Source organism: Channa argus, chromosome 18, assembly GCF_033026475.1.
Source record: "Channa argus isolate prfri chromosome 18, Channa argus male v1.0, whole genome shotgun sequence".
NCBI lineage: Eukaryota > Metazoa > Chordata > Actinopteri > Anabantiformes > Channidae > Channa > Channa argus.
In genome coordinates, this window is record NC_090214.1 from 9,598,308 (window position 1) to 9,622,944 (window position 24,637).

General features: G+C 39.2%; 2 protein-coding genes across 7 annotated transcripts; one reads left to right on the forward strand and one right to left on the reverse strand.

The window, feature by feature from the left end:
- Positions 1 to 9: 9 nt before the first annotated feature.
- On the reverse strand, positions 10 to 3,848 carry hspa5 (heat shock protein 5). The gene is made up of 9 exons (XM_067485058.1): positions 3,692 to 3,848; positions 2,994 to 3,143; positions 2,636 to 2,867; positions 2,401 to 2,535; positions 2,209 to 2,321; positions 1,736 to 2,126; positions 1,384 to 1,621; positions 1,113 to 1,280; positions 10 to 1,003 (listed from the first exon to the last, which is right to left on the reverse strand). Exons 2-9 carry the CDS (start codon positions 3,107 to 3,109, stop codon positions 435 to 437), a joined length of 1,962 nt encoding a protein of 653 aa, XP_067341159.1. The 5' UTR covers positions 3,110 to 3,143; positions 3,692 to 3,848; the 3' UTR covers positions 10 to 434.
- Positions 3,849 to 6,348: 2,500 nt separating this feature from the next.
- On the forward strand, positions 6,349 to 24,367 carry golga2 (golgin A2). Of its 6 annotated transcripts, none has more exons than XM_067484041.1 (28): positions 6,349 to 6,503; positions 7,858 to 8,010; positions 9,433 to 9,501; positions 10,139 to 10,291; positions 10,979 to 11,025; positions 11,192 to 11,255; positions 11,898 to 11,957; positions 12,408 to 12,488; positions 12,944 to 12,982; positions 13,117 to 13,179; positions 13,427 to 13,520; positions 13,658 to 13,764; positions 14,293 to 14,351; positions 14,555 to 14,696; positions 14,927 to 15,010; positions 15,339 to 15,446; positions 15,795 to 15,882; positions 16,363 to 16,505; positions 17,998 to 18,216; positions 18,552 to 18,665; positions 18,827 to 19,051; positions 19,360 to 19,459; positions 19,627 to 19,718; positions 19,999 to 20,224; positions 20,371 to 20,532; positions 20,686 to 20,792; positions 21,319 to 21,511; positions 21,667 to 24,367. In XM_067484041.1, exons 1-28 carry the CDS (start codon positions 6,456 to 6,458, stop codon positions 21,921 to 21,923), a joined length of 3,297 nt encoding a protein of 1,098 aa, XP_067340142.1. In that variant the 5' UTR covers positions 6,349 to 6,455; the 3' UTR covers positions 21,924 to 24,367. The 6 variants fall into 6 exon arrangements, with proteins under 6 accessions (XP_067340142.1, XP_067340143.1, XP_067340145.1 ...); XM_067484042.1 differs by having other exon boundaries at positions 12,408 to 12,476; XM_067484044.1 differs by lacking the exon at positions 12,408 to 12,488.
- Positions 24,368 to 24,637: the final 270 nt, after the last annotated feature.

The window sequence follows — 24,637 nt, forward strand, 5'->3', positions numbered from 1 at the left end:
ACAAGAGAATATTTTATATCAAACATTTATTTCAGTGTCTTTAGGCATACAATGACCAGATTCAATAAATAACTTTTAGCTTTGCCTGTGAACATGAGCCCTTGAACCCGTTGACACTTTTCATTAAGTAACCCACAAATGACTGCCCATCCCACCCATTCCCTCCCCAGTACAGAAACCAATCAGGACTGCCTGAGAACAGCAGCAGTAGGCCTCATATCCAGGCTGACGAATATCTCCGCCTTTTAGCGAAGAGAACACCTCTCACACTGAAACTTACTGTAAAGTCTCTGAAGATTCAGTATGGTTGCTTGTTATTGCCACCCCTTCCCAACCATTCCTCTCACTATTAGAGTCCCATCAGTCCAATATGTACATCTAGATGCCACTACCAGAGAGGCAAGGTGCGACAAAAGGGTTTACTTCAAACCTGCCTACAACTCATCCTTCTCATCTGGCTCACCTTCAGCACCCTCTGGTGGGGGTCCACCTGCACTACCATAAAGTTTGCTAATTATGGGCTGAACCACCTCCTCCAGCTCTTTCTTCTTGGCCTGGAAGTCTTCTAGATCAGCATCTTGGTGTGACTCCATCCACTCAATCTTCTCCTCCACTGCCTTCTCAATTGCTTCCTTGTCATCATCTGACAATTTGCCACCAAGCTTTTCCTTGTCACCGATCTGGTTTTTCAGGGAGTAAGCATAGCTCTCCAACTCATTGCGGGCATCGATCCTCTCCTTCAGCTTCTTGTCTTCGTCAGCAAATCGCTCTGCATCATTTACCATGCGCTCAATATCCTCTGGTGTCAGACGATTTTGGTCATTTGTGATCGTTATCTTGTTCTTGTTGCCTGTGCCCTTGTCCTCAGCAGTAACTCGTAGAATACCATTAACATCAATTTCAAAGGTAACCTCAATTTGTGGCACACCACGAGGGGCAGGAGGGATGCCAGTCAGGTCAAAAGTGCCCAGCAGATGGTTATCTTTTGTCAGGGGACGCTCACCTAAAGAGACAGCCAATTTAGTTTATGCATTATTAAAAAGTTCAGGTTGCAATTTAAAATCCAACTGATAAAGGATTGCCATATTAGCACTGCAGTGTCAAATTCATACCTTCATAGACTTTAATGGTGACAGTAGGCTGGTTATCAGAAGCTGTAGAAAAGATTTGCGATTTCTTGGTAGGCACCACAGTGTTCCTGGGGATCAGTTTAGTCATGACACCTCCGACGGTCTCAATACCAAGGGTCAGGGGACACACGTCAAGAAGAACCACATCTCCTTGAGGGATAAAAAAGGGGTTGGGAGGAAGATGTAAAAATATAATAACCAGGATAAAACTAAAAGCTAATTTAAGCAGAAAATTGGTATATTCAAGGCTTACCTGTAGTCTCTTCCCCAGAAAGCACTCCAGCCTGAACAGCAGCACCATATGCTACTGCCTCATCAGGGTTGATGCCCCTAGATGGTTCTTTGCCATTGAAGAATTCCTTCACCAGCTGCTGGATTTTGGGGATACGGGTGGAGCCTCCAACCAGGACGATCTCATCAATGTCAGACTTCTTCAGGTCAGCATCTTCCAGGACTTTCTGTACAGGCTTCATGGTGGAACGGAACAGGTCCTGGTAAAGAAAATGTGAAAAGGCTTTTCAGACATTTTATACAGCCATGTACTACATGATAGTGCAGTTACCAATTACATTGACATAACGGAGCTGATGGGATGGATAACCTACCATGTTCAGCTCTTCAAACTTGGCACGGGTTAGGGTCTCAGAGAAGTCTTCTCCTTCAAAGAAGGACTCAATCTCAATGCGGGCCTGGTGCTGAGCAGACAGTGCCCTCTTTGCCTTCTCAACTTCACGGCGTAGCTTCTGCACAGCACGATTGTCTTTTCGTACATCTTTGCCAGTCTTCTTCTTGTATAGCTTGATGAAGTGCTCCATGACACGCTGGTCAAAGTCCTCACCTCCCAGGTGAGTGTCACCGTTGGTGGCAACCACTTCAAATACGCCATTGTCAATGGTCAGGAGGGAGACATCAAAGGTTCCACCACCCAGATCAAACACAAGAATATTCTTTTCGCCATCCCTCTTATCCAGGCCATAAGCGATTGCAGCAGCAGTTCTAAGATATAATTATACATATTATTAGAAAAGGGCATAGATACATTTCCATAGCCTTGATGAACATTTTATTAGACACATACGGCTCATTGATGATTCTCATAACATTCAGACCAGCAATTGTTCCAGCATCCTTAGTGGCCTGGCGCTGGGCATCATTGAAGTAGGCAGGGACGGTGACCACAGCATGTGTGACCTGAGTAAGACATTAGACTCAATTAAACACTGCCCATTTAATTGGTTTTATTATTTTTGTGTGCATTTGTCATTTGTACCTTTTTGCCCAGATACGCCTCAGCAGTCTCCTTCATCTTGGTCAGCACCATGGCAGAGATTTCCTCAGGAGCAAATATCTTCATCTGGCCACCAATGTCAACTTGGATATGGGGCTTGCTCTTCTTCTCAATAACCTGAGGAATGTGCACTAGTATTAATACACCAAGCATGTCCATCAGATTAAAATTCTGCCTGAATGACCTTTGATATACATTGTCCAGAATAGGAGCCTACCTTGAAAGGCAGATATTTGATGTCCTGCTGCACAGTGGAGTCACTCCAAGTGCGTCCAATCAATCTCTTGGCATCAAACACTGTGTTCTCAGGGTTAGAGGTCAGCTGGTTCTTTGCAGCATCACCGATCAGACGCTCACCCTCACTGGTGAATGCCACATATGATGGGGTAATGCGGTTACCCTGGTCATTGGCAATTATTTCCACACGGCCATTCTTGAAGACTCCAACACTACACAAAACCAGTGTAGAGCACATTTTTTAAAAAAGCCTTTGGGGTAACATGTTAATGCCAAAGTGTCACCATTACAAAAACGTGTAACATAATCAAGGCTAATCAAGCTATTTTTTTTCTTACCATGAATAGGTGGTTCCCAGGTCGATTCCAATCACAGTCCCCACATTCTCCTTCTTATCGTCCTCATCGGCAAACACGGTGCCGAAGACCAGCATTACAACCCACATTAGCTTCATTGTGGTCGGTTTTTTCGCAGACTTAAGAAGAAACCTGCAGAAAATAAATAAAATGTTTTTAAAAAGGAGGGGAGAGACTTTGCATTCATGGCGACATCTTTCCACCCAAGTACATGTCGGTAAAGTAAAACCACCAGCTGGCGGATATGCGTTATGTCATTTACTGAGTTTCAGACAGTTGATGGACGGTGAGCAAGGCCTAGACCCCCCCACCAAAAAAGAAAAAAAAAAAAAAAAAAAATTGAAAATACATGTTTCAATGTTTAAATCATTAATGTTCCTTTTAACTCCATCAACCGGTAACGTAATCACGTTAATTTATGAACATTAGCAGACAGGAGGGAAGAAACTTCCTGCCATCGTGTGCGGCAAAAAAGTAACATTTTTTTTGCATATTTACTACACTCACCAATCATAGTAGCTGCCCTTTTTTTAAATGATTGTATCAGATTTTGGATAATATGAAAAGGCATTAAGGTTACATTTCTATCGTCTAACGTTAGCTTAACTTTCCTTTTAAATACGAATCTGTCCTAAAACTACATTACCCATATTATCATATTCAACATTATTTACACATACCTTAATCGGTGCGTTATCAGTAATTAAAGGTTGACGTTGCCCCAAAGAGTAACGTTATTCGTCTCTTGTTGCGAAATGTATCCCTCGTTCCTCTGACTGTTCAGTATTATCGCCTCTGTACAATGATGTTGAATGAATCTTGCTCTCTCCATATATAAGCAGTCACTCGTTCCCCGTCGTGGAGGACGCCGATTGGCTAAGCAGCTGTTCGTTGGAACGCGCTGATTGGTCTACACCGGCACGCTGGCCACCTCTGATTTGCACACATCAGTTGGAGGCGACGTCACGACTTTTGCCCACCGTGCCGTTGCTGATTTGCTGTCTGTCATGTGGATTCATGAACGCAGTTGGTGCAGCCACAGGCTACTGTAAAGGCTAGGGAAGGGTCTGTTTTCCCATTATGTACATTTGAAGTTAATTCTGCTGGTTTTTAATATGGCCCTAGATGTTTCGATTGATAGTTATTCTAGTATTGCTGTCGTTTCAAGGAATGTGATGTTGTGGATACGATGTTAGTAGCTGGACCAGTTAATATGACTCACAACATAAGTAACAAATGTGTAACAAACACTATGACTAAGTAGCCTAAAAGCGAATGTTGTTACATCAGATGGACTGGATTGTCTAGACGTTTCATCAGAATGTACTATCAAATAAGATTTAAGATATCCCTTTTGAAAAGCAGTAATTTGACAATTAGGTTCTAACATCTGTGTTGAGGCGATCTTACTTGTATATGATGGTCCAACATCATCATACTCCTAAATGTATACTTAATCCAATTACCCTTACAATACACAACATAAACCAAAGCACAATATTGGCCATACACAAGAAGGTTTAAACTTTTGCACTCCTACAGTGCACAGCTATACACCTATCTAACTCAAAAGGTCAATGTTAGGTAACTAGTGACAGTAAAGTTCAGAGTATATTCCTTTTGTTTAAACATTTAGATGTAAGCCAGCCAAAATACTATGGGAAAGGGGATATTTCAGAAAGTATTATAACTCAAAATAAAATGTGTGTATCTTGTCTGATGAACCTTTATGTAGTGTTTGCAGGCCTATCATTAGTTTGTCACTAATTTCTAGAACATTAAGAACATAAGATTTTTTTTAGTTTGTTGGAAATTTCTAGACATGACAGAGAAAACAAGAACATCTTTAATTTGCTTGTTTGTTTGTTTGTTTGTTTGCTTGCTTTTTGTGGATGGGGGTTAATTGATTCTAGAAATTTCTTGAACTAGTCAAATTGAATCATCAATGTACTGATATTTGTAGGCCTATATTGTATCAAAAACTGTGAAATTATTTTATGCAATGGAAAGTGGAACCAGTTCCCAGGTCAAATTTGGGAAACGGAAACCCTCTCTACTTTAAAGACAAGACAAAAAACGTTCCTCTTTGATAAAGCCTATAGTAGTTATAGCCATGCTGCTATAAGCTTTAAATGGGGGACCAGGGGACCCCCGCCCCAAATGAGCTCCTTTTCTCGCTTCTTCCCACTCCTCTCACTCCACATTTATATGTCACCACTGTATGACATTAACTGTGTGTCTTCTTTCTCCTGTAGTTGTGCTTCTCCCTCCTTTTCTCACTTGCTGTACCGTTCTGCAGGTATCCCCAGCTGTGTGTTTCCAGTGTGCAGCTACCTGCCTGATCTTTGTTGTTGCTTCTTGTTGCCCTTATCTTTTCGCTCTTCACTTTCCACTCAACCCAACCACTCAAGGCAGATGGCCGCCCACCCTAAGCCTGGTTCTGCTGGAGCATTTTTCCCCGTGCTGTGCATGTACAGCTCAGTGCACGACACTGAGGTAGCCTTTTCTACTCTTTCTCTTAACCTTACAGAGTCAATAGACAAACTCAATTTTGATGATTACAGTGACTACTGTTAAATGTTCAATATCAGTGAGGTTATGACACAGATGTATTGATTTATGAGACTTGATGCTATGGTTTATATTCATTCAGTAATATGTCGGTTAAAAAGATGGTGAGAGGAAACTGAAAATTTTATTTTTAAGGCCAGTGATGCTCTTGTAACCTGCTTAGTTTTTAATCATACACTCACAGGTGGTCTCCTTCTTAAACCTCATGTGCTTTTATTGTCTGTTGTCTGCCTTCTGTTTGAGTTTTGTTTTCTCTTTCTGCGTTCTCTCCAGAGTAGGAGGAGCTCGGACACTGTTAAATGCTAAGGGAGGTGAGACTCATGCAGGAAATGCATCAAGTACAAGAAGCAAATTCTCATCTAATAATTCTGAGCAGTATTTTCTGTCACAGTTTGAAAGACCTAACCTCACTATTTTTAAATAGAATAATTATTTTCTGACATGTTTGCACATGTTTCCACCATATTCTATACAGATGGGTTTTTTTTACTGCTAATAATCCTATCTGTGGTTTTACGGAGCTAAATGATCATTTTATTGAATGCAGTATCTGTCCATTGATCCCATTGTAATGTCTTGAATTTGTATTTCGACATAGTCCATATATTTTTTGAATTTGCAGGAGCTGCAAATGGCAGTTGGGTTTGTTTTGAAATTGGCCTATAATTGTTAAGATGTTTCTCTTTTCATCTGGTTTTCGTTGCAGATTGTCGAACACCATCCAGACCATCTGCTGGCGGTCTCTTCTATTTAGTCATGCGCTGTTTTTAAAGTGCGGATCACAACCTGAGTCTTGCGCCGCCTACTGGCAGAGACAACGCCGGGCAATACCAAACTGATGACGTGGTGCGGTCCGTTCACCAGAGTAGCAGGATGGCCGACCAGAGCAGGCAAATAAAACTCGCTGCAGCTAAGAAAAAGGTAAATTACTTCCCACCTGATCCTGGTAAATATTGCGGGCAGCGTTGGTACAGTGTGTCGTTTGCGGGATTATAATGCTGGTGCTTGTTTCTATTTTTGATACATTCCTGTACGGAGCAGGGGTGTTGTCATTACACGTCGTCCGACCTCTGCGCTGTCGCTTGTGGCGCCTCCCTCGCTCCTCTCGAGGGTTCAGTGCGCAGAAGAAACCGGTGCTTCGTCCGGCCCTTTGCTGATAGCATTAACTTTTCCAGATAGTGGAGCCTATTTATGATTCGTAGAGACATGTTTGGGGTCCCCGACGTTCAGTTAGCCGTTGTTGAACTAAACTTTCTCCCTTTCCAAATCGATTTGACCTGTCTCTGTAGCTAACGTTGAAAGAAGTTAGTTATTAGTGCACCATAGCGTGCTAGCTAACTGAGGCAAGTTAACGCTAGCAAGTTAGCTAACTAATGACTGTTTAGCCATGTGTGAGTGCAAACAATGCCACATAACAGACTTTCTGGCTTATCTTGCAGGATGGCGTTATCAGTCAGGACAATTTGCAACAAAAGGCAGTTAAAAACATTAGAAACATCGAGCTCGCATTGTAGCAGGGTTGAATGGATAGAATGACGGGGGGTGTTTTGACAGTTGACACCCCCTCTACACTGCCCTGCTGTGTGCTTTAGCTAGGTGTGTTTTAAGGCTAATATGAAAGCTGCCCTTATCAACCGTGAAACGTTAGCTCCAGGAAATGACTCGTCAGCATTTGTTGATAGCCGACAACCATCTTCGTGGACGAGTTGTCGTCGGGACAGTAACGTTAGTTGATAGTCGGAGCGATTGAACACTAGAATTGAATCGCTCCTGGAACGTAGTTCGTTTTCTAACTAGTCATCCGGTCCACGCTGCCACCTGTCATGGGCAAATGCCCAAAAACCAAAGCAGGCACAAGAAAGTGTCCGTTTAACAAAGTGGGTTTTAACTTTCAGTTAACTGTACACACAGAAATGGACGAAATTGTCTGTAACCTTCCAGGAGAAAAAGAAGGAAGGCACAAAAACTTTAAACTGACAAAAGTAATAAAATCTGAATTAATGAATAAATGCATTTAGACTTTGCTTTTGATTTTTGTTTCAGCTGAATATTTAAAGTAATACAATCAAAGCAAATGGCCTGAAAATGGTTATCAACTTTGTCTTGTCTACTTCAGTATGTGTGTCAAACAAACATATGAAATTCACAGTGCTCGTTGGATGATTAAAATTTTTTAAAGACACAGCAGTGATATTTTCTTTCTGGTATAGACCAGAAATATTTGGTGTATTACGGCTCACACATGAATTGTTTCGTTTTTTTGTGTGCTGCTCAGCTAAAGGAGTTTCAGCAGAAAAGCTCCCCTGCCAGTGTGGGAGGTGAAAAGAGTGGTGGAGGAGGTGGCGGAGCAGGGGCCAAGAAGAAGAGAAAAGTAAAGGGATTAAGCCAAGGCGATGCACCTTCAACAGAGAAAAACTCTCCAGAGAATGTAAGTGCTAGTATCTGTTACAACTATTCGTCATTCTGTCTTTGCTGGTCAAATAAGGTTTGTTTTTGTGTTTGACAGTCTGTGTGGACCTTGTTATATCTGGCTTCACAAAAGTTTTTTGACCATGTTAAAATGTTTTAATCACTCTTCAACAGATAGGAAATACGATTAAATAATAATATGTGAACGTGATGCATAGATTTATACAACCCATATTTCTTCAGTATTTAACAGTGTTATAGTGACTGCCTGGGCATACCTGTTATTGTTTGTTTTACCTGCTCTTATGATTTGTAATGTCTTGCTTGGCCATTGATCTTAAAATCTTGTGCCACTTGTCAACACAGTAGCAGCATTAACTCCTAATGGGTGAGGTGCGTCCAATACTGTTTATTCCAGAAAGAGGAGGGTGATGTTGTTTCGTTGCGTTGTCTCTTTTAATACCCAGTACATGGAGCTAATACTTTAAAAATGTTTGTACTTTTCAAATCCTAACTAAGTGATTTATAATATAGATTTGTCTGAAAAAGATATAATTTGTGTGGTGTCAGGGACAGTGTTTGTTATATATCTTGTAACTAATATGCTTGGCCAGTGCTCGTCACAACTATAACCATTAACCATTACTATAACCAACTATAACCAACCAACTGCTTTAAAGTTCCTATTACCAGTTATTTCAGATTGTGAGTGAGCACAAACAGTTAACCATAGGACCATATAAGCCAACACACAGCTTTCATACACACACAAATTGACATCCAGCTCAGTTTTCCACAACCATGTCGTAAGTGGTTTTCTAAATTTAATTAAAATCTGATCACGTCACAACTTGAGAGCTAAGTCCTAGATCTCAAAATTAAAGCAATTGTTTGTTGTGATGCAAAAACATTTTAAAACTGGCTAGAGACACGCGGTCTAAAACAGGATCACATTGACTAATCTGAGTGGCGAAGCTCAGTTTTAGGGATTACAACATCTGAAACATTTTACATTAGTTTATTATGCAGATATGTCATAAGACATATTTTACGTTTAAAAGAATACTATCAAAGTTGGCTATGGATGCAGAGGTAGCTAAATAAGAAAACAATTAATGCAGTAGAAGCCAATGTTAGCTTGTTTAATATATAAGTATTGTTGAGGTCATTATGGAGTCATCTGATATAAGAATGGGTTTTTGTGAAGCCCAGTACCTTACCTCTTCATAAAGGCAGCATTTTGTAGGAAAAAAAGGGTTTTGCAGGCTAGCATATTAACTTTAATTCTTCCTCATTTTACACCTGTTTCTAGGCCCGTTCTTCCTTGTAGCATCTGTTTCAAGGTCTCTGTGCCTTCTTGTCTATATCTCAGCCATTTTGTAAAACATTTTTCCTTTTCACATCCTTTTTACTCTCCACTCTTGTTTCTTATTTCCCGTAGTTTGACAGTATTCTGAAAGCTCTTAGTCAAAGCAATGGAGTAGTCTTACCTCCTTATGGAAACAATCAGGTGAGCCTCTTTTTTCTTGTCTTTCTGTTCTTTTTTCCCTGCCTGCTCTTGTTCAGTGCCTGCTCCAAATAGTTGCTTCTCATATAGAGTTCAACATTATACCTCACTTCCCCATTTATACCTCCCCCTTACATCAAGTGCACTTATTCTATCTGTAACATAGACCAAAAAGAGCAGAATGAATTTGAGTGCGTATTCTTGCATTGATGTTCTTCTAAGAGAGTGCATTAGTGGTTGAGAAATGCGGACGGTACACAGTTATTTCTTTGACATGATAGTGTTGTCGGTGATCTTGTGTAGTTCACCATGTCATGTATAAGCACAATGCGGAAGGCCTGGGTATGCACAGTGTGTGGCATGAGTCTCACTACTTGTGTTGCTGTGTTATCTCCATGTGGGAAAATATTTCTGCATGTCATTCTATAGACATTTTCAGCAATATTATTAACACAGCTTGCACCAGTGTGTTCTATCATGAAATCTACTGGAGATATTTATGACTTGAAATATTACCTTAGTTTGAGTCAATACAGTAATCTCTTTATTTCAGTGTTTCTCTGTGACTCTTTCATAACTGCTTTTATTTGTGGCAGTAAATTGGTGTGTGCGCTTTTTGTTTCTGTGTGTGTCACCCTAGACCTTTGCTGATGTTGAAGCCATGGGGTCTTCAGTTCCTCAGCTGCTGGAGGACCCAGTGGTCGAGCCTGGCCACGGCTCACCCGTGTCTAACCCTGCTAGTGCTAACACTACTAATAACCCTGAGTCTGTTGGTCACAACACTGACCTGCAGGTTTGCCCTCCTCTTTTTTTGTTGTTTTTTTTATCTGACATGCCCCTGATGCATATTTTGTCATTGTTACTCCTGTCTTTTTATTACCTTAAACATCCTAAGGGTAAACATGATAACTTTCATATGTTTGTTTCTAGTTTGCATTATTACTGATATACTGTACCTTCAGAAAGTATTCAGGCCCTTTAGTTTGGCAAAAAACCCATAATGACAAAGCTAAAATGTTACTGAAACTGAAATATATGGTTTTACAAAGAAATTGTTTAGAAAAAAAAACTCTCAATAAATGGATTGAAGAAAGACACCCAACTCACATTGCCTGTCAGAACCAAGTCAAGTCCAAGCAGCTTTCTGTAGACCGATGGATGTTTGTCTCAGTAACTCCAGAATGAAGTAATGAAAGAGTGGCTTGATGTTCGACTTTTCAGCATGACAGTCAGCCATGGTTTTCTGAAAATATGTTTTCACTTTGTCAGTATGGATTGCTGTTTATATAGAATTTATCCATGAACATTTAAATATGTAACATATTTGTACAAAGAGTGAAGGGGTCAAAATGCTTTTTGGAGCCACAGCAGATTTGGCACATTGCGGCACTTGATTTTGCACAAAAGACTTTTCACTCAATTCTTATTATATTTTTCTTTGTCTGTTTGACTCCTCTCCATTCGATCTGTCCCTGTGTAGGATTACCCCGATGCCAATGGCAATGAGAGTTTAAAAAAAGAAAACAGGTAGGTTACCTGACTGCCACTTGCATCTTTTTGTGAAAAAGCATCATTTGTGGGTTTATTTTTGTTTAGCTACAAACCGCCTTTTGCAGTATGTTTAGAATTTGGATTTGCAGATTACTTGCACATTAATGTCTATCTGTTGCTGAATTTGTGTTTTATCTTGCAGACCACTGTCTTCCACAGAGAGCTTGCGACAGCTCTCACAGCAACTGAACGGCCTAGTCTCTGAGGTACGATATTAGAATCACCAATGTCATCCTGCTCCCCTCTGTCTCTCCCCCTTTCTCTCACTCACACACACAAACATGCACGCGTTATTTGTCATACAGTGGTGGGTTTTTAACAAAAGCATTCTGTCACTCATGGGCACTTTCAAAGAGGGTGTGTTGCATCTATGTTTGGCAGGAATGCAGTGTAAGCATTTTCATCTTTGCCAGTTGTCCGCAATGGCCTAAAGCACACTGACAACATCAACTGGTGCACTAAGCCAACTTAATATGTATATTTATATATTTTTTTCTAAATTAAACTTAATTCATTTTTGCACAGTCATGGCACAGCACAAGCTGTGCTGTTTTTTTTTTAATCTATATCTACCAACTATGAAAATCTACAGAAAGGTATTGATTTTCAACATATTGGTGAAATGCAGGCTTTAGCACTGATTTAATGAAATTATCTATCCGCAATGCATTTAATGGGTTTCTGTGTTAAGCCTATAGAAACAGATCAATGTCATGCAAGCACATGCATACTTATTGTCACATTAACTGTTGCCATTGATGCTTATGTCTGTGTATGAAAACGTGACTTAAAAACATGTAATACATTTTCTCTGTTTGACATGCATTAATACTAGCATATCATTTCAGTCGACTGCTGCATATGTAAATGGGGATAGTACATCTCCTGTCAGTGAGAGAGAACTTGAGGTAAGCTCCAAATTTAACCTTTCTTTACAACTATGCTTAACTATGAAACCCAATTTAGAAACCACTTAAATCATACAAGTTAGAGCTTTTTTTCAGCTATTATACTGCAGAATAATCCCTAAATTAGACAAATCTTAGCACTGGGCAGGAACTTCATATGAGAAATAGGGGCCATGTGGATCCCTTACACATTTTGCAAATTTTACTTAAAGTAGTTATGAACGCATCACTACTTTTCACTGTTTTTCATTAGGCCGTTTAATAATTATCATTTTTTTCATTTACATAAACACCCATCTGCACCAATTTACAAAGATATTATTTGCCTTGTGTTAATGATTCACCTTCAGATTTTTTCCCAGTGTACTTTGTTTGACTTCCACTGCACTTTACCCCTCTCTTCTTTTTTGTTTTGTTTTTCCCTCCCGGATGCATGTGTGCACGTGATAGAGTCGGAACCAGGAGCTGGCAGCTGCCCTGGAGTCCAGTAACCTAACAAACACTCAGCTCAAAACCAAGGTAGACCAGCTGGTAAGAAGCTGTGTGTGCCCACCTTTGCATGATTGGAGTAACCCCTTTCTAGCCCTCTCACAATTAATTACCAGATGTTGCATGTACTATATGAATTTTGCATGTCATATATGTATCCGAACACGAAGATATCATGCAGTTTTCCTATTTTTTATTATTTCAGTTGTCTAAAATATTTTTTTTACAAAATACAAATAAAAAATAAAAATACAATACCTTGACTGAGGAACTTTTTATACATTTAAGTTAGTTTAGATCACTACTAGTAATACATGTCAGGTTAACTTAAAAGTAATAACAAACACAATACTTTCCACTATCTTTATCCAGTGCGGCATGCAGATGATGTCTTTTGTGCCATTTTACTTTGTTTTATAGGGCTTGAATTGTTAACTGTCATTTATGATTAAATGCTGACTTATTTTTTCTAAGTTCATGTCCTGTTGATCTGGCAGGCACAGCAATCACAGGAGATCTCAGATCAGCTACAAAAGGTAAAATAAAAATAATTTCCTCTCTGTCGGCTGGACTGTCACTGTCTCCATTTTATCCATGGTCTACTGAGTTTTCACTTCCTCCCTGTTCATTTATAAACTTGAAATAAGTTTAATAATTTTTCTTTCTTAAGGAGCGAAAAGAATTTGAGCAGCGGTTTTCTAAAGAGCAGGGAGCCATGCGGGAGCAATTACAGGTAACTCATGTGCAAACACATAAATTGAGTTCACCCTTTTGTATCATTTTTTTGTACTTACCCTGGTATAAAATGGATAGATGTGTGATTGGAGTTATCCCCCTCTTCCAATCCCTTACTTTCCTGATTGCCTACCTTGACAAGCATTTATTCAATGTTGTCTATGTAGAAAAACCATAGTTTATATTGTTAGTTCCCATTGTTCAGTCATGAAGGACGGTGCTTTCTGTGCCATTTCTCTTCGTAGGTTCATATCCAAACCATTGGCATCTTGGTATCAGAGAAATCAGAGCTACAAACAGCACTACAGTATACACAACAGGCGGCACGACAGAAAACAGGTGTGTGTTTGTGTTTAATAAAGAGCGGTAAATACACTTGAATATAGACTGTTCATATTGGTGGGAGTTACTTTTCACAGCAAGTGATTAATAGTTTCTGTTTTTCCTTTTCTCTCCTTTTGTGTGTGTGCATGTAGCTGAGGCAGAGGAGTACAACAACCGTCTGCAGTCGACAAAGCAGAGAGTGTCTGAGCTTGAAAGAACTCTGTCGTCTGTCTCATCACAGCAGAAGCAGTTTGAAAAGGTTTGCACTTTTTTACTGTCTGTAAACAGAATTCACAGTGAGATCAATAATACATAGTAGATCCAATAAATGAGCAGGTTTACCTTAAAATTAACATCCTTTATCTAATAAACATACAGGCATTAACTACATTGTTCATTTCAGTTGTTTTAAATTATTTTGTGAAACCTCCATGTGTACTCCTGACATTGTCCAGAGAATTAGCTCTGGACAATGTCAGGAGTACAGTCGCCTAATAGAAAGGTCATCAACACACACCCAATTATTGGATTGAAATCCTCCTAGCAGTGTGAGACAGAGCAGTGTGCTCCTCACAGAATCATGCACAATGTCTGGAAATGTACCGGGGGCACGCAGGATAAACCGTAGGTAATCTCTGGACCATCTCACATTTAAATTCTCACAGACACTGACTCCAGGTAAACTCTGGAGAAGATCAGGATTCCAGCACATGTGTGAAAGAGGCTAGAGACAGTTTTTTCATGCTGTTTGTTATTTTCTGTAAATGGTTCTTTTTTTTTTCTCTAGCACAACAAAGATCTTGAAAAGGAAAGAGACAATCTGCGGCTAGAGGTGTTTAGACTAAAGTAAGCCACTTTATTTTAGCATACAGTGGAGATGTGTTATTATATGTGCAGAATATTTCTACAGCAGAAGATTTGCTTTGAAATAAGACAGTATTTGTAAATTGTATGTAATGCAGCAGATGGCATGAGCAGACAATGTCTAATAAGAATTTCATAGTTTAGAAATGATAAACAGCATCTGCAAATTCTTTATTTTTTGACAGGAATTCGAGCGAGGAGACTAAGCAGCAGAGCTCAGAGTTGTCAGAGCAGTTAAAACTGAGTACACAGGAGAATGGCGCAATGAGGCTTGAGGTTGAAGATCTACGCAAGAGGCTGGAGATAGCTGACCTAATGTTGCAGCAAGTGGGTTCAAACACAATCATAACATTTTAACATCATCAGCACTTACAGATTAAAATGCTTTATTCTACCAGTGATTGGAAGTGGTAGGTCAGTAATCTACAAATGCCAGTGTTTGGGACTAGTTTCAATTAGTTTGCCTACAGTGCAGCAAGATGTTTTTTGTTTTTTGTTTCTCCTTTTAATGCATTAATCAGAATTTCATTCTAGTATTTGTACTTTTTATTTTCCAGTACTCCAGTCAGTCAGATCCCACGAGTCAGCAGGCCCAGTTACTGCTGGAAGAGAAGCAAAAGTTGGAAGCTAACAATCACCAGGTCTGTGTACAAGAATCTGTCTCTTACAGTTATCTGCCTGTGTGTCATTATGCTTTCCCATTACCATGTATATTACCATGGTTTTGAGTTGATCCACAGAACCATTTTTTTCAGTAACAGTCCTAATAACTCACTAACACTTTCAAATTTCCTATGTATTGTCACCTCCCCTACTTTTCTTCTTCTTTCCACATTGATTATTGGATACATAAAAGTTAAAAATCTGAGTCAAGACATCTGTGAAATTTGTTTAAATATCTGCCTATTTAGCCATTCTGTGCATTCTAGTTTTAACACCATTTTCCTCTTTATGTGTCCGCTATTGTAGCTGATGGAGTCGCTCGCACAGCTAAAGACAGAGAGGGACTGCTATGTGGAGCAGATTCAGGAGGAGGGACGAATATGGAAGGACAAAACAGAACAGCTGTTAACACAGGTAAACTACAGTAACATCGGCATAAATGTTAGTTGACTGTAGCTTTGAAAATAAAGAGAGTGAAAAGTCTTTGTGGTTTTTAACGTCCTATGTTTTTATGTTCCATGAGCTATCAAAACTCTGCACGCTCAGAAGTTTCAGTCCTAATATTAGAAAATCTGCTGAAAACAAATCTCTTCCACAGCTTTTTTACACTTTTTCTCATAGCACATTGCTTTGATATTTTCTCCTTGACTATGATATTTGCTTTCCTTGTGCCTAAATTGGAAGTCACTTTGGACAAAAGCATAATGCCAAATGTCAAATGCCAATGTCAATGCCAAATGACTAATATTTGTATCTGTGCAGGTGTCATTGGTTTCAGAGGAGAGGGACAGAAACATTAACAGAGTCCAAGAACTGGAGGCCAGCATCACAGAGCTTAAAAATGCAGCAGGTAATGCGTGCACACAAGATCCACCCTTTGCTTCTTACTTTTTATCAATAATTTATGTGATTATCACTAGATTGAATTGAATTATTACGAATAATTGCATCTGAGCATATCTTTTTGCATTGTGCACCTGATTGAGGTGCTTCTCTGATTAGGGGTGACAAACTTAATATGAAGAACAGACTGCCATAAAATTGTTCAAAGTATTGTCAAATGTTTACCAGTGTTGAAACCTTTTTCTGTTAAATCCACCAGAGTCCTTTAATCTTTTTCTCTAAGTAATAACATTAACATCTGTGTTGGATTTTACGTAAGCAAATTATTACTTTTGTATGTAGTTAACATACAAAGTATGTAGTTACATTGGCTTATAAACTGTAACATTCTTGATACTGGACACCTGCAGGTGACAGTTACTGTAGTCTATTTTTTTTTCCTATAGCACAATGGTTAAACATCCATCCTTTTCTTTTTCTCGTCCAGCTTTACTGTCCCAGGAAAGAGAGGCTCAGGATGATACAGAACCTCAGTCATCACGACCATCAGAGAATGAAGTGGCTCTGCAGGAGACAATAAACAATCTGCAACAGGAGAAAGAAGACTTACGTGCACAGTTTGAAGCACAGGTATGCATTGCATTGTTTAATCCAATAACATACTGAATATCTTGAGATACATATACAGATGTAGCCAATGACAATGTTGGGCTCCGCCGAGCGATTGCTCATCTCTTATCACACGGGATGAAATGTGATTACAGTATATGGTCTGTAGGTGGTGCTCAGTTTACACTCAGAATTACAGCACCTGGTGCATGCACACATCTTAATAGAGTAGAAGATATATCCAGTATTATACAAGAGGCATGCGAACAGCAAACTTTCCCCAAACATAAAGTTTCAAGAAACCTAAATATGTTGTAGGTTATTTGACATTACCAAGCAATCCCACAGCTAATTACTGTTCAGACATGATGGCTGCTTTCAGTGTTTATTACGTGCACTTTGCTGTGTTTGTTTTGTTGTTGTTGTTGTTGTTGTATAACTGTTTGTGTGATTACATTGATTTAAAAATTTAAATCATATGCCTGATTTTTAATGGTAAAAACAGGTTTTACCTGGGGAATTACTGTAGCCTGCTGGTGCTGTAAAAGTAGAACAATAGTAGAGCCAGTCAGACTTTCTGCAGAAGTTTGGGGGTTTTCCTTTATATTTAAATGAAGCCATCATTCACATCTCTCAGGTGGGGGAATTCACCATGAAACAAAGCAGACTGACACACCACTGCAGAGCTCATGATCCACACAGAACAGAGGGAACTTCATTAATGAGCCTGTTATTATTAAATATGTCCAACACTGAGACCTGTCATCATTAAAACAGGCAGATGATTGAGTTGGTAGTTTATTAACCAGAGATCATTATGGATAAACAGCTTTGGATTACTTTTCTGAACTACATGTACTAACAGTACCCCATGACGAGATAATAAATACATTTGTTTTGATTCATTTGTTAAAGACATGTTGCAGTGGGTTATAATACAATTATCAAATGTTCCCTTCAAAAGGATGCAGTTTAGTTGCTTTTAGGAGACAGAGTGACTAAACATGTATGAAACAGTAGTGTAATCTCATCACAACCCATGTTAAAGAGAGAGACACAATCTATAGGAAATCTTATGTCCATCACATCATCTGACAAAGTCAACATAAATACAGGGTTGTGATAGATCAGATTTAAAACTAGTTTTCACTGAGAAGTTGTTATTGCAATCACAGACAATAGGATTCATTACTGTGGATTGGGGACAAGGGCGACACTTTGCAATGCGTGATGGCTGAAAAGATGAACTGCAGGTTGGATTTAATGTGCCTTTTTCTAAATTAAACACGCTGTATTCCTAATGGAATGCCACCAGCAGGGTACTGCGGAAATATCGCACATTCAAACCATGATACTTGCAAAGGCTACATCTGCTAGTGTATCTATCTAATCGATAAAATAAAGGGAATTTAATTTGATCCATACACAGTATTACTTACAGTTGTCATCCATTAACATTTTATTTGAGCTTCCAAGGTTTGACGTTTTTATAACCTCTTTGATATTCCCCCAGCTGCGAGATAACAAGCAGCTGAGCCGCCTGTGTGCAGAGCAAGAGTCACGTCTGGGGGAGTTTGAGCGACAAGTGGAAAATCAAGTCCAGGAGGTGGAAGACCGTCGACGCATGCTGGAAGATGTTCAATCAGACAAAGCCACTATTAGCCGTGCTCTCACCCAGAATCGTACACTGAAGGACCAGTTGGCTGAGCTACAGAATGGTTTTGTCAAACTGGTGAGGCTGAAACTTTTGCTACGTGTCCTTTTTTTGTGTAATGCCACATTTACTGGTCTTTATATACTTTTCTTTTGGTTACCTTATCATTTGAAGATTAAAGTTGTCTAATGTCTGAATTTGTCCCTCTTTATTTTGCTATACTGAGGTTTTGTCAGTACCTTTCTTACAAAGCTTTGACAAGTTTATAAAGTACATTCATAACAAATGTTCTGCTGTAGTAGCAAAGCGCTTTATAAATAAAATGAATTATTATTATTGTAAGTGTTACTTGAGATAATGGCTTGAGATAATGGCTTGAAGCCAAAATTCCTGTTTCTCCTTCATTTGTCCAGACTAATGAGAATATGGAGCTGACCACTGCCATCCAGTCAGAGCAACATGTGAAAAAGGAGCTTGCACGCAGGATGGGGGAACTGCAAGAGCAACTGCACAATATCAAAGAGCAAGTATGGTCACACATACCATTGTCCACCAGAAAACCAATCAAAGCACTTTTAATGTTTTTACATTTGTTAGTTGTAGTTTTCACTATGTTCTCTTTTGTTCATTCATAAGTCATTTTCTCCATCCTCTTATATAATTTCTGTATTCATGCTCCTGCATCCAGCTGGAATTGAAGAGTCAAGAGACTCAGAGTCTGATGGAGCAGAGGGACCAGGTAGTGGCCCACTTGCAGCAGTACTGTGCTGGCTACCAGGCCCTGGTTTTAGAGAGGGAAGAGCTCCACAAACAGTATCTGCAGCAGAGCCAGCTTATGGACCGACTGCAACACGATGAAAGCCAGGGCCGCGCGCAGCTGGAGATGAGTCACAGTCAGCTCAAACAGGCACAGGTGTGTTTTTTGTTTTTTATTTTTTTTTTAGGAATGTAATTTGGTTCATGTGACCATTTGTCATGAATCAAACACATGAAAATATTCTAACCAACAATTGCATTAATGAAGTACACATAATCAACTTGAAGGTTTAATCTCAACTAATATGGGCCAAAAGGAATGTTTTTCATTTTATATTGATATTAGGCACAACTGAACAGAAATTGCTTAATCTTTGAAATGTCCCATCTAACTTCACCCGTCACTGTGGCTTCTTTTTCTCTCAGAAGTTTTCATTATAATTGACTTTCTGGCTCTCACTACAGGACCATTTGGAGCAGTTAGTCAGAGACAATGAACAGCTGAAGGCTGAGGTGAGGGAGTTGCTGAACAGCTCAGCTCTATCCTCATCACCCAGAGACCAAGGTTAAAACTTATCTTTTACTCTGCTTTACAGTTACATTATTTCAGTTTGCAACATTGACACATTTATTTTATTTCCTGTTTTGTTTGTAACCTGTGTGATCAACAGGGAAAGAAAATGCTTAATGCTGCAAATGTAAAATGTTATTATTTGTCCTTATTTCATTTAGGAGATGGTGTGGATAGCCAGTCCCAGCAAGAGAGTCAAAAGGTGTCCTCCTCCATAGTTATCCCAGAAGACTTTGAGAGCCAAAAAGAGATGGTGAGGAAGGTGGTGAATGATTTTCAGAAATGGCTTCTGCAAATTTCGCTTAAAGACTGATTAATTTTTCAGTGACATCATTTGAAGTTGGTGCAGGCAACATCCAGTGCAGTTAAAAGTACTCCAGTTTGAATGAAACAGATTTTTAATGTGGGAAATAAAAAAAATCCTGCATAACTAAGTAGACAACCTCTATGATATAAGAACTACCTGATCAAAAGAATTTTGGTGCTACACTTACTTTATACTGTCCTCATCACCGCTTCTGGTTCCCCCACAGGAGGAGTTTATCCGTAGCGCTTTAGCTCAGTTGGAGGCAGAGAGAGATGAAGCCAGAAGACAACTTGAAGAGGAGCACAGACTCCACATGGCAACCCGGCACCAAGCTACTGTGGCGCTCAACCTCGAACACCAACACAACAAACTCACAACACACAATGCTGTTCATGAGCATGATCACACTCAGGGCCAACACAGTCACTGTGAACACAGTCATGAGCATTCAGGTAAGGAAGACTTTCCTGTTTGTTAACATAAGATTTTTAAATGGAAATCCCAGACTGTGTTTCTGTTTAAATAGGACCGCAGTTGTTCTGATTATTTAAAGTATATATGTGATCCTAACCTATATTTAATGATGTCTCTGGCATAGAAGGAGGAGTGCCAGTGGAAGTTCATCAGGCGTTGCAGGCTGCCATGGAGAAACTTCAGCAGCGTTTCACTTCTCTCATGCAAGAGAAAGCTGACCTAAAAGAAAGAGTGGAGGAGCTGGAGCATCGCTGCATCCAACTATCTGGAGAGACTGACACTATAGGTGAGACCAATGAATGAACAGCAACAAGAGAATTTCTTAGGTTGCTGTTTTGACAGTGGTAATTGTATGGTTGTGTTTTACACTATATGTAAAAACTTGCAAAACACAAGAAATGCTGTAAAAACATGTAATATTGTCTTCATATCTTTTCAGGAGAGTACATAGCTCTATATCAGAGTCAGCGGGCTATCATGAAACAGAAGCACCAGGAGAAGGAACAGTATGTCAGCATGTTGGCCCAGGACAAGGAGGAGATGAAGGTACATTACATACACATTATTTTTGAGTGATGTTGATGGATGTCCCATTGTTACTGTAATTCATAATTTTCAGCTTGAAAATGATGGAGAAGCTTGAATGTTTTTTTTTTTTTTTTATTGCCAGTCCAGTGACCAAAATAATTTATTTTACCAGCACATTTTCAACGTACTGCTCCTGTTTCAATAACAGTCTCATAAAAACAAAAATATAATGTAGGCTAAGGTTGATAAAATAATGTAAATTAGCTCAAATAGTTAAGCGTACCAGACATTCTGATTGAAAAGTTTTTAAATTTCCTGGTTTTCTGTAAAGTTTACTAGGCAAAAAAACTGTAATTAACAGTTAGGAGACCCTGCTGTGTAGATTATTTTTTAGCATCACAGTTAAGTTTTTTTGCACAAAACTAGTCACTAGTAGAAATCTCGTATTGAATAAATACTCTTTTTCCACAGAATCAATTTATAGTTGTCATCAGCAGATAAGAAAACTAACTAATTAGTTTTTTCCTGTTCTCACCGTACAAAGGCGAAGCTGGCGGAGCTGCAGGACCTTGTAATTAGACTGGTGGCCGAGAGGGACGAATGGTACAAGCACTACACTGAAGGGGTATCCAGTACCAGCTCAGTCAACCCCGACCTACTTCCTATTGGCAATGTTCACACTCAGCCGGAGCACCAAGCGCACACACAAACACAGATTACCGCTTTTGGTGAAACAGGTAAGCACAACTAGCAGTTACAGCAGGTACTGCATTGGTATCTGGTGTTGTGTATGGCAGATAGGGATAAGAATGGTAGGATGCACTGTGCCGATAAGACAAATGCAGGTTTTGACATGGGAAACAAATGAAAACTAACTCTTTCTCTGCTGCAGAAGCCATGGAGGTCATTCCTCTTTCAGAGCCCACAACAGGCCTGGAGGCCTCCTCTTCAACCGGGTCAGTCCAAGCCAACTCCAAGCTGCTGGGGCCAAAAGAAGATGGCACAGCCCAGCAGATCATGCAGCTCCTCCAAGAGATCCAGAATCCACAGGGAGCACCAAGATCACCCCCTTTCCTCGGGGAGAACCCCTGCATACCTTTCTTCTATCGGCCTGATGAACAAGATGAAGTCAAGATCCTGGTAGTGTGAGCTGTAGTTATGAGAGAAGTGTGTGTTTGCATGCATACATTGTTGGAGATGTCTTGAACACCGCAGTCCACAGTTGGAATCATATTCACAAAAATGTTTTATAAAAATCTAACACCTTAAAACACTGGTCACAGATACAGGAACTTTTTTGATCCAGTTGTGTTAAAGTCCCCCCTTTCATCTGTATGTTCGCGCTACTGTGTGAGTATTTTCTATTTGTTTATATATTTTTGGTTTTGTCTATGATGCTCTTCCCAGAGAGTAGAAAATCAGTGTTCAGAAACTTAATCTGACAGTTGTCCTGACCACAATTTTTAATTCCTACTCTTCCCTTATCTCTATCTTACACAAAAGTGCAATAAAGAGGTCCTATAATAAGTCCTCTCGCTGATACAATACTTAAAGTGCTGTTTGATAGTTAGCAGCCTTTTAGTGTGCATCTTTATTTTAGTGTAAATATTTTACACATTTCACAGTATACATGCCAAAAATGAGCATCACATTGAATGTAACAACCTGGATATTTACCTGTATGTATAATGTGAAGAGAAGTGAAAATGCAGGAAGAGGATGGCAGGTAGAGCAGCAGGGTGAAATGTAAAGTAAAAGTTAATAAAAAATGAAAAGGAATTGTATGCACATAACAGCTTTTAGACTCCAGGCGCTGTTCTGTTTCAAAGTCAAAAGTTCACTAGTTACATGATCAGGTTCAGGAAGATGGTATTAGGTTTTGCAGATTGTTACGGTTTTGACCTGTTCTCCACTTTTTTTTTCCCTCCAAATACTGAAAAGAAGTCATATGTTTGTACAGTTTGATATGTTAATTTATGTGAAACATTTTGTGTCGGTATGTTGTGAAACATCCTGTTAGACTGAGAGAAGAGACTGCGGGTTCCAATTCCTTGATGGGATAGATGCAATTTAAAGACCCCATGAAGAAAAAAATAGTCAAAAGTAAATTTCAGTTGAGAAGTAAATGAGGCATTATCGTTCTCTGAAAGCAACAATGAAATTGGGCATCTTCTTCAGTGTTATTCTGATAAACGATAAAGCCTGGGATGCTTTGGTGGGGGGATGCTTTCCACTATATTGCTTTTGCAATCTACTGCTGCTTTATCTTTCCTAAAGCATGTAAGATGCTTAAATACAGTGTCTGAAGAAGTTAGAGGACGTTTGGTGTTAGAAACTCAACATCGGCAGTCACAGTTCACGTTAGCACCTTTCCTATTCACCAGGTAACCAGGTGCTCTAAGCCCTTTGGCTGTCCTCAAACTCAGTGTATGAGAGAAAATTAAAGTAGTAACGTAACTTGGGGGAATGGAAGTGTGGACTGAGTTCCAACTTCAGTTTTATGGAGTCTTTTAGTTTCTGAATAATTGGACACTATTAATAAGAGCGTAGCGTTTCTGTTACATTTAGTTGTAGTTGTACATATCAAAGATGAATGAATGAACATCTTTAACAACTGGACTATAAGTGTGTGTGTGTCTGTGTGTGATCCAAACGGTGTCCTCCTCAGCCGACGTTGCATCTGTTGTACTTATTGTAGAGTTCTGTCAGATTATGTAAGTATGATTGCACTAAAACTGTATAAAGCTTCTTATTCAGCTCGTTTTTACCATAGAGCCTCTTAGCTTCTTTAGAGAAAAGGGGGAATCCTGTGATGCATCACAGTTGAGCTGAGGGTTCCAGTTGAAGCAAATGAAGTGTGTGAGTGCGTGCGTGTGTGTGGTTACATTCAGAGGGTGAACAAGGTGTGTAAAAATAAATGGAAGGTGAAATTAACATGACTGCTAACTTTATGGAGTCGTGGTGTGATTCCCAAAAGTATGGGACCAATCAGAATCCAAGGAAAATAAATAAATCCAAAACTGGTCAGATTTTCTTTTTCTTGTTCATACTTCTTCTCATTTTGTATTAAAACATAAATGAGTCATTTTCTTTTGGCTGTTCATTAACTGCGAAACAAGGCATTGACTTTATATGAAGAAGTTTCAGGTGTTTAGCTTTAAGAAAGAGATGCCCGTGTTCCCAAATCCATTTTCTTCTTGGTGCAGGACTCTTTACATCTATTAACTAAGAGCTTCACTGTTCTTCACAGCTCATTTTTAATTTTTCGTATCTAATCTTAGCATGATTTTAACATGCAACAACTTAGTCTTAGTGTCTCACATCCCACTGATTTTGGACCCTGATTTTCAGATCCCAGATCCTTCAGATTATTTTTATTTTGAGGACGAGGACGTATTCAATGATTACATTGCACTCTTGACATTTATTAGTAGTACGAGTGCAGATTCTGATGTTAAGGCAATTATATGAAACAAATTGTAGTTCAAAAGTAAGGTATGTGGAGATTCACATTACTTTGTCCTCTAAACCACGGCACTTTGGCATTAACATGGATTTTTAATAAATTTACATTATCATTCTTGATTTCAAAATGTCTTTGTCTCTTTTTGGTTTACTTGGCAACATGGCACAAAAATCTTCTCTGTTTTTGGGGGTTGGTTAGACATACACTAAAATCCTTTAGTGTTGTTTCTGGGCTTGTAAACGAAAATGGATACCATTACTTTTAACACTTTATAACTCTGTTAAATCTGTGTAAAACAAATAGTGGTGAGAAAGCATTTATGGTCTCTACTGTAAAAGAGGTGTTGTACATATTGTAACTGTGTAACATATTGTATATTCATTATGCCTGGTGTGTT